We start from the raw sequence: 10494 nt of genomic DNA, 5'->3' as shown, positions 1-10494 counted from the left end.
TTCAATCTACTTATGGAGGATGTTGCTTCACTGGCCCAAGTTGGCACCATCATTGTGCTCTTCTCTGGCGAGGCAGATCAGTCGCCCGCTTCTGGACGACCGCTCACTGCGGCTGCTGGCCACTCACGCTGGCTGCTGGCCACACACTGTAGCCCATGGCAATCCACTGCCACAGGGACTGCAGCCCACGCCGTCGCCGGCGACTCACGGCTGCTCAGCTCAGGCTGGACTCGAACCGCTGTTGCTCAGAGCTCAAACTCTTGAGCGAGCTCTTAACCAACTGAGCCACTCGGCCGGCCCCCGTATAACATTCTTGATAAGGGATTGGATTAACAGCCATTGTTGTACCTATTATATTCTTGTCCCTTGACTGACTAAGGCAGAATCATATCAAAATTATTATATTTGAAAAAGAAAAAAGTAGGGGCAGTGTTTTTGAGAGCTCTGTAAATTGAAAGAAGTTATTCATGAAAAGGTATAATCAGCAAACTTCAAATAGATTCTATGTAAACATTTATATACCCACAAATATTGCCCACGTTGGCCTTGAAATGAGATGGGTAATGATAACATATTACTATTTTGGTAAGTCCAGAGACGCACCTCATATTTATCCCAATCCTAGCAATCGTTTTAAAGGGAAAAATTTGTATTTTAGAGGCGTAAATGGAAACCGTTCAAATCAAAATTTTAAAACAATTACATGTAAAGATAATTATGTTATGGTTTACTAACTTCTGTAGTAGAGATTGGTGATACCTAGTTAACAAAGAGGCTGAGTAAGTCTTGGGCGGAACTAGACATTTTCTTCTATTTTTGCCCTGAATTACACAAGTGCAGCAAGACACACTCGCCAGTCCTTCAATCACAGCATCAGTCCTTCCTCAAATGCCCTCCTCAAATACGGCTCCCTTCGAATATGTATTTCTTATCTCCAGGATGTATGTATGTGACTTTCATGGCTGTATTTCAGTTCTTAGGAAACCGAATCATAAATAAGTAACAAAAACCTTTATGTCCCTATATTTTCATTTTGGTAACATTTAAGCCAAGCAAAATCATCATTATACTAAATTGATACATGTATCAGCTGACAGAAGCGTTTCCTACTGTGTGAAGTTAGCTGTTATTCTTCAAAGGAAGTAAAACTAGAACCAGAGAGCTTGCTCAGATTTCTTTGATTATTACATAGTGGGTAGAGAGTGTATAAAAAACAAAGTAGATATTTGTTTCAGAGACTCAGAAAACTCTTGCATTTTGTGAATCCCAAATCCCTTTTCAATATTGTTGGATAAACGACATAGGGAGACTTAAATTTGTCTGTAAAGACACAAAGACACACGTGATGAAACAGCACTTTTGACCATGTGAGGACCTTCATGCTGCCTCTGCACAGGCGGCCTTGTTACTAGTTAAGCTGTATCCTTCAGGTCCATCTCTTCTGGAATTTGGTACCAAATAATGAATGCAGTGTCTGGATGCTCAGATAAAGCAGGGTTTTGAGAAACCTTTGGGGGAAATCAGTCTTAAGCAGCATTTTTATTTCCACTGTCTGAGAGCAAAGCCAGGTGAGATGATCAATTCATAATATTTGTTAAATTTTGTATTCCATTTTCCTAAGAAGACTTCAGAAAATATAAGAGAAAATCCCAAATACTTATTTTTTTATTTAAATAGGCATTAAGTACTCACACTCTCTATGAAAGTAACAAATCCTCTTTCCTTTTCTCAAATATATAGGAAGAGATTCCAAAAAACAAGAATGCCTCATTCTCTTTCCTCTCCCTCTCCCTTCCTCCCATATTTTCTTTCCCCCTTTCACTTGCTTTCTCCTATTCTCCCTTCCTCTCTATGCAGCAGCTCTTTTCTTTTGTGGAGTACTTTCAGAAACAGAGAACGTTTTGGGTTTTAAGAGCTCTGTTTAAAAAAAAAAAAGTGCTTTTTGTTGTTGGTGGGAACATGAGTTCAATTTTATTTTCAGGCCAATGCTGAATCTCCTTAACTGAAAAAAATAATCCATTTCATATGATAACTCATTTATCGCAGAGCCATTTGCATAGAAAAAAGAAAAGAATTACTGGATGATGAAGATGAGAGCAGAGTTGCACTGAATTATCTTCCATATATAAATGCTTTATACTGGGGAGAGAAAAATAATTTTATTGTTTATCGCTTCTCTTATAAAATAATGTATTTTGCCATTAACAACGGGCCTGTCTGTTTCTTCATGTTTTCTTCTTCAAACATAGTAGAATTTTCCCTTTACCTCCCATGTAGCTTATCCAGCACCAGAATTTCTGATCATACTCATCATTACTCCTTTGAAACCTTTCTTCATTAGTAAACCCCTGTTTCACTTTGTGTGGGATCTATGGAGCCCTTACGTTTCTCACCTTTGATATTTTTTTTCAAAAATGAAAATTGCTTTATTGATCCTTTTACTTAAGAATACTGCATGTTCATTATAAAAGTTATAAAGTAATGCAGAAAAATAAATAAGAAAAATGGAAAATTATTTAGTGTTCTTTCATCTATAGATGCCTCCTGTTAACGTTTTCATAAATACTTTTTCAGATTTTTTCCTTTGTTTTTGTGTCTATCCATCCACCCATCCATCCATCTATCCATCTATCCATCTCTATCACTTGCTGTATTACTAAGTAATATATCATGAACACCCTTTCATATAATATATAACTGTATCATGATTTTAAATGCCTGCATAGTAAACCATTAAAAAGATGTGACTTAACCTTCCTTTAGGGGTCTAGGTTATTTAAAAATTTTTGCCATTATATATTATGTGTTGATAACATTTGCACTGATTCTTAAATTCTGAAATGAGCTAGTGATCATATCAGGCAATGGGAAATTATGAAGATAAGTCATTGCTGTACATAAGGAAAACTTCTTATTACAATTTAAATGAGAAGAATTCTGTTTGGTTTTGTCCCCTGAAAAGAAGTACCTTCATACATGTTTGTTATTTGTTTAGGGGAATATACGTTTTTAAGAATAAAGCTTGTAGATAATAGCTGCAAATGTCAGGTAGGGAGTAGCTTTTTTTTGTTTGTTTTTGTTTTGGTGACACTAAGCATAAGGTTTTGTAAAGAGGGTACAGTTGAAATCCACTGTTTAGAATAATGTCAGTCAGTCATTATAGCAGAGTCTAGGAGGCAGCATCTTAGAATAGCACCATTCATTTCATGCCCTTTGCCTGAAGGCTTTTTTTGTTTGTTTGTTTGTTTTAACCAAGGCTCCAGTTCATTCTTTCACTCAACAGAACTGTGTGATGGTCTTCCAGGGCTAGCCATGAGGCTGGTTGCTAGCAGTATAGAAATGAATGCCGCTTGTTCTGTCTGCAAGGTTCTCGTGGTCCACACAGTGAGGCCAGTGGGCAGTTGAGTGCTGCTCAGGAAACTGCAGGCAGCTTCAGTAGGAAAGGGAACTCCTGCTGGCGTCACACCCATTTCCTCCTAGCCTGGGAACCTTGGTGGATTCATCACTTACCACCTTTTCTTCCAAGCCCCAAAACATGTCTTGGAAGCCTCTGCAGTTAGGGTAGGTTGTAAGTCACTCTTTCACGTGCTTTTTGGAAAGTGGAGAGGAAAACCAAAAGTGCTGGCTGAGGCTGGTCCTGAGAGTGAAGAATAAGGTCCCAGGCAACTTCCGGACATCTTACTGCTGCTTGAGCATGACTCGGCACGGAGGCGTGAACCTGCTTGCAGTCATGGAGGGAAGAAACGGTTGCCTGCTTCATCATGCTGAGGAGCCACTTTCAGCAACCTGATTGCGTGCTGTGATGACTCAGGATTTGCTTAGAAGATGTGTTTATATAATCATGAAGGCACTAGAATGTTATGTTCTCTCGTATGTCAGAAAGAACAAGAGATGACTCCTTACTGTCTGGAGGTTTTATCCGAGCTTCTCAAACTTTAATGGACACAAAAATCACCTAGAAATCTTGTGGAAATGCATATTTGTATTCCTTAGGTGTGAGGTGGTTCCTGTAATTCCAAAATGCTTCCAGGTAACGCCAATGCCTCTGGGTTTATGGGTGGCATGTCTTCATGCCAATGAAGAGTTGCGTTTTGTAACTTCATCTGTTTGTTTGTTTGTTTGTTTGTGTTTTTCAGCTGTAGTGATGGTTCTAAATAGCATGAGTGTCAGCTGGAGTGCCCGCATCCAGATTTTTCTAACCTTTTGCAAGCTCACAGCAATTCTGATAATTATAGTCCCTGGAGTTATGCAGCTAATTAAAGGTATGGACTGAAAAGTAAATGCTTTTTAAAGAACGTATCTGCTTTTCGTCTCTTCTACACTAACTTTCGCTTGTACTAGCAGAATCCCTTAATTAGTTCTGCTTGTGGAACTGAGACTCTGTATTGTCATCTGATTGACTTGAAAGGCCACTGCATTTGGGGTGGGTGGGTATTTACCTCTCAATTGCAAGAAGAGCATTTAGACAGGACCAAACAACAAAATAAGGCCTCGGTGAAGTCTCGGCATAAACTCATGTGAAACCTCAAAGTGGGGAAAAAAAAATGCCATTAAACTACAGATACATATGTCCTCTTCTTTTTACTTTAAAATAGTTCACAGATTTAAGATATCTGGAAAGGTAATCAGTAATTTTTTTACTTGATGGTCATTATTCCTTTTCCCTTCATAATGGAATCTTGAGAGAAGGGGCATCAAATATGGGAATAGCATTTCTAAAAAACCAAGTATTATCTGACAATAACAATAGTTGTGAAAACGTAACTTTTATTGTTACATGATTTTTAATGTAAAATCTGCATTTCTATAGAAATGTAACACCATTTTTGGGCGTGCTTACCTTATGAGTTGACTGTTTAGTAAGAAAAGATGAGACGGTTGAGGGGGTGATGTCATTTAGAGTTTCCGTTGGAGGGAAGAAGGCACATGCAGTTTCTTGTATTCAGTAGAAATTGTTGGAAGAGAAGAGGTCCACGGGAGTTATCTAATTAGCAAAGGGCACGATAATGGGACATACATAGGAAAGTGAGATGAAATTGTAAAGGAGTGACATATAACTTGGGCATCTTAAGTATTTCATGTTTCCATTGATACTGCCTGCTCCAAGAAAGGGAACTTTTTGAGAAATATAATGAAGTTGCAGGTTCAGGATTACACAGGGCAAAAGGGAACGCCCAAATTCAGCCAAATCCTCGCTGCTGGTAGAGGCATTAAACAATAACAAGCAGCGAAAGAGCCATCGCTGTGTAGCTGGGAAAGGGAGCTGCCCTTGTCCATTGAACAAGCCCAGCGGGAGAGCTTAGAGGTCTCCCGGCTAAATGTTTGCAGAGAACCAGCAACCTCAGCCAACTAGGAACAAAAACAATAAAGAAAAGACATGAGCTCGCTATTCTAATCCACAGTGGCCTCCACAGAGCCGGCCTGCTCATATTTTATCTGATCCATGTGAAATGGAGGAAAAAATAATCTGTTTTGTTAGTGCTTTCTTTTCCCGGGCTAACTCTTTAGTCTCCTGTGAGGAGTTTCTTCCATTTTTGGAAAGTGCAGGAACTCTGGGTCATTGACCCTATTTGAGTTCTAGTTTAGGTTCCAAAAGTTGATACATTATCCTTTAAAATAAGATTTTTTTCTTTCTTTTTGATGTAATGTAACACTGTAGTCAGTTTTTACCACTTACTTATATTGGGTTGTCGGAAAAGTCATGATGTATGTTTTCCGTTTTTAGTTGCAAAAATGTGTCATGACTTTTCCGACAACCCAATATAGGTGTGTGTGAGGTGAGATGAGTTTGCCCAAATGTTACTGTATTGCAAATTCCTTGAGAGCAGAGGTCATAAAATATCTTTTGGATCTATTTCGGATCACTTACACTAGAATGACCTTTAATTCAGTCTGATGACATCAGTACTTAATGTGACCAGGCTGCCTCATATATCTCCTCACCTAGTAGAGAGATGCCCAGAGAGTATCACCACATTTAAAGTAAATTTTAATATTTTGGAGAGCGTCCTTAGCAGGTAGACTTACTCTATTACTGTAAAATGGTGGTTTTCTTTATTTCTAACTTGATCCCATATTTTTCACATCAATTTGAAACTCCAGGCAGGACAAAAACTTGACTAAGTTTTGTGCACTTATTTTCTACTCTAATCAAACCCTGAAAATAGTTCTGTTCTGTAGTTAGGCATGAGGATTTGTTAAACTTTCCTTTGAATATCATGACTTTCATCTTCCTGAGACCTCCGTTATGTATCCAAAATTTCCCTGAAGTTTAGAAATGCCTCTCTTTTTGTAAACTTTCAAAATGGCACTTCTCAGACTCTGCGCTTGGGACCCCACTCTTTACAAGGTTTGGTTTCTCTTATTGATTATTCAGTGCTGCACTATTAGGAATATTGTCCCTTTAGGCCAAGGAGACCACGGATCATGATTAAAAAAAATTACAACAGATGTTTTTATCTGAGTTCCAGTATTTATATTCCCCTTTTATGAGGACACAGAGATGTTTTAGTAAAACAGGCATTTCTGAAGTCACTGTGTCATTTTTAAAAATGAACTATGTTTGGGAATTGGATGCTTCGAGGGAAGCATCATTTAGTGTATAACTCAGCATTCTCCATTTTTTATCTCAAAACTCACACATATTATATGTTGTTGCCTGGGAAACCTAGACAGCACCTGAGATTTGCGTGAAGAGAGAGAATCTCATATATATCAGCCACCTCCATCCCTCTTTTATTTCCTTCTGTGAAGACTAATTTTGAAACAAAGTCACACTTTCCATTTGGGTAATCTCATTTGTGATTTTCTTTGGAAAGACTTTTTGTATGCTTAACTTCGAATATAAATCTGAATTTCTATTTTATTGTAATTATCCAAAAGGCATACAAGAAAATGGCCCATTGTGTTTCACAAAGTACAGAAAAATGTGATGAATAAAAATGTTCACTCCCCATGTTGATGCAAAATTTGTTAAAACCTATCTATTTTAAAGTTCAATATCATTCCTTTTCAGGGTTTCTAGAAGGAAACCGTGCCATTCTGTAGAACAGTGTCAGTGGAACTTCTCTGTCAGGGGCCAGATAGTAAATATTTTTAATTTGGGGTGCCATGCGGCCTCTTCACAACCACCCTACTCAAGGGTGAAACCAGCCACAGACCCATAATATCAGTGATACCTGAGTTAGAGGGCCTGGCTGTGCTCCAGTAAAACTTGACTTACAAAGGTAGCTGCGGGGAGGGCAGATTTGGTTGCAGGGCTTTCCAACCCCCTTTGGTGTCTAAGGAACTACAAGGGGAAAAGCAGAAAGAAAGTTAATGATGTGGGAAGGCAATTCTAGGCTTTCTCGCCACCTCCTAACTGAGAATAGGCCCATGGATATTTCTTCCCAAGTATTATATGATCTTTATATTAAAGAATTTTTCATGCTCCTATAAATTGTAGATTACGGGAGATCCTTTTCTCTTCTTTCTTGGTCAAACTCTGTCAAGAGTAGAGCAATGCTCAAACAAGGGATTCCTTTTTAAATGCCCTTTTCTCTTGGCTATAATTTTATTAAAAGGGAAATGTGAGGTAGTGGTAGTGGTGATTAATATACTTTTGGGACTGCATGTCTAGAATGGGTACAGTATTAATAAAGCTGGCCATGAGCAGAGAGTAAGAAATCTAGACCTGAAACAGTGCAGTTTGTCCCCCACCTTCCCCCCCCCCTGCCCATATTTATGGTTAAAGAATGAATAGTAACCAATTCTTTGAAAAGTCCTAAAATCTTTCTATTTTCATTGCAGGGCAAACACAACACTTTAAAGATGCCTTTTCAGGAAGAGATGCAAGTATTATGGGATTGCCACTGGCTTTTTATTACGGAATGTATGCATATGCTGGCTGGTAGGTTGATTTCTCTAGTGGTGTGTATAGTTGATGAATTCCTTAGAGAACTTTGAGTTAGTACCCAGCAGAGTGCCAGGCACATGGTAATAGTCATAAACCGCTGCACTTTACTTGAAGTGAGAAAGATGGTATGGCTCCCACCTCCATGGATGACTTAACGAAAATATAACTGAAGTATCCAGTCAAGGTGACTACTAGATTTAGCCTGATGTTATAAAAAACAAACAAATCCTGGGTCTTAAGAGCCAATACAAAATCGCTTATAAGTATGGATCAGTAAGGACATAACTAGTGCCACGAGATATTAAAGATCAGTACTTTGCTTGCCAAATGGTCTTTCAGCTGAGACTCCAAGTGTGTTTACAAATAGTGATTAATTGGTTTTTTCCCACCTTCCCATGAGATAGAAATAATTCAGACGTAGAAATAAGTTAGGTGCTCCCGGGTGGTAAAATAGTACTGTGAAGGTAGGGAAGGAGAAACCAGGATAATAAAATCAGTTGTACTTGATAATCTGTTACATTTTAAAGGGCTTTACAGGTTTCTTAAAATTTCCTCAACATTTGAAAACATAATATGCAGGAAAGATGGTTAAAATCACTGTGACACGGGTACATTTCCTTTGATGAGCCTGTCTCCAGCTGTGATACTGCTCTGATTGAAGCATTAAAACTTTGTACTTATGCCTGGCTTTGTTCAGGAATTTGAATAACAGTAATTGTGAATAAGAGTGGGATATTTTCTTAATTAAATTTTATTGCTCCATCAATAGTACGATTTAGTAGAAGTAACTGTGGCAAGAAAGCCCACAAGGTAGAAAAGTATTATTTAAACATCAAAATCATTGCAGTAAAATTAAATTTCACTCTTTGGTGGTGGTTAGTAGCAATACAATATTTCTTTTCTATTATTTATAGAGCTACTAGTTGTACAGGTTTAGCTGTGAGAATATTCTATTAGTCTAAAAAAAGTATCAGGAAGCTACACTAGCTAAAAAATTGTGTAAATGAATTTCAAACACAAATACAATTTCCTTTTGTTTTCGAGATTTTACATCCCAGCTAATGCATGGAATATAAGGATATATTACAAAATAAATAGACTGTATACCCTATTAATCTCATTGAATTATGAAAATATAGCATTAGAGGAGAACTAGGAGAGTATAGGAACTTAAGTTACATTTTTAACATGGCTTTTGAAGCAAAATATGTTTGAAGTTCATTAGACGATGGTAGCTTTAAGGAATCTACCATAAACTATTTGTATAATCTCGGAATATTTTTATAGCCATTGTGTGTAAGCATTAGTCTTGAATCATTCAGCATTTTTGAAGTCTTTTTAAATTTTTATCCAAAGCACAGTGTGCTGCTGGGCAGAGAAAAGAACGGAGTTGTGATCACAGGGTTAGTAACAGAATCAGCTCTTCTATGGCTATTCAGCCTGGATCAGAGCCCTGGAGCCCTGGGGCAGCAGCCAAGCGACTGGGAAGGTCACCAGGAGACACCAGCGTAGAGCGGGAGGTGGCAAAGGCTTTCAGCTGGAGCCAAGTATTGGGAAACCCTCAGTGTTCAATGGGGAATGTGGGATGTGGAAGTAGTCACAAGGGAGATTTGATTAATTCTATTGAATGCAGTTTCTTTGGCTTGTGTGTGCCATGCCTCTGTTCCCACAGAATATTAAAATCTTCTGTCGAACTCACTGCCCCCCTACCAGCACAGAACTCTCAGGCCAACTGCTTTATGTGGAGCAAAGCTCCTCGTCTATAAGCTTTTGAGGGCTCATAGATTTCTTCATGTATAAACACTTTCCATTTTGCATTATCCTATTACTTAATATTTAATTTTATTGATTTTGAACCCCAAATGTTACTCTTGTTAAAAAAGTGTTAAAGGGACAATGTAGGTGATGCAAACAAACTTTATTGAACACTTCACGGAGTGGGCTGTCTCCACTCTCAAGTGTCCAGCGTACTGCAAAGCAGGGTGGAAGCCAGGAAGCCAGGTGGCAGGAAGAATGAGGAAGGAGGAAGAGAAAAAAAGAAAATGAATAAGGAACAAGGAACTAAGTGTAGAGCCCAGAGTTGGCTTAGTGTCTGGGGATTGAGCAGCTCCATTTTGGGCCTAAAAATTTCTTTCAACCCTGTTTACAAGGTAAAATGGGGTTTCCATGAGCCTTTATTGCTACTCTGACCCACATGATCCTCATAGCCACTCCCTATTTTAAAGAATGGGAAGCTGTTAATTTTCTTATATTGTTGAGGGTTCAATCATAAGATTGGAAATTAAGGCCAGGATTTTAAATGAAATGGTATACAAGAGGCTTACGTAGGGGACAGATAAGTAACTGTATTTCCATAACAGGTTGTTATGCTACCTGAATGCTGCCTTGCGGATAGGTAGGAAAGATCTGGTTGTCAATCTGTGGCCATCAGTTTTAGAAACAGGAAGTTGTGTTTAAAAGACACAGTCTGTTGGTTATTATCTGGATGTAAATGGAACAAGATGGAGACTAGAAGAGTTCCCAGGGAAGAGGGAATTGATTCACTTTCCGAGTGTGATCCTGCCTTCCTGACCTCTCCCGGTCTTCCGTGATGTAATTAC

At 38.4% G+C, this 10494-nt stretch overlaps 1 protein-coding gene across 1 annotated transcript in view; it reads left to right on the top strand.

The window, feature by feature from the left end:
- The window catches only part of SLC7A11 (solute carrier family 7 member 11), a 73338-nt gene that overhangs the window by 10560 nt on the left and 52284 nt on the right, over nucleotides 1-10494 (top strand). Inside the window, exons 4-5 of the mRNA XM_019664072.1 lie at nucleotides 4137-4262; nucleotides 7789-7888. Coding sequence (XP_019519617.1) covers nucleotides 4137-4262; nucleotides 7789-7888 — 226 coding nt within the window. The remainder of the gene's footprint in view (nucleotides 1-4136; nucleotides 4263-7788; nucleotides 7889-10494) is intronic.

This window comes from Hipposideros armiger, unplaced genomic scaffold, assembly GCF_001890085.2.
Source record: "Hipposideros armiger isolate ML-2016 unplaced genomic scaffold, ASM189008v1 scaffold_415, whole genome shotgun sequence".
Classification (NCBI taxonomy): domain Eukaryota; kingdom Metazoa; phylum Chordata; class Mammalia; order Chiroptera; family Hipposideridae; genus Hipposideros; species Hipposideros armiger.
Note: the sequence above shows the minus strand (reverse complement) of the source record. Positions and strands in the feature narration are given on the sequence as shown.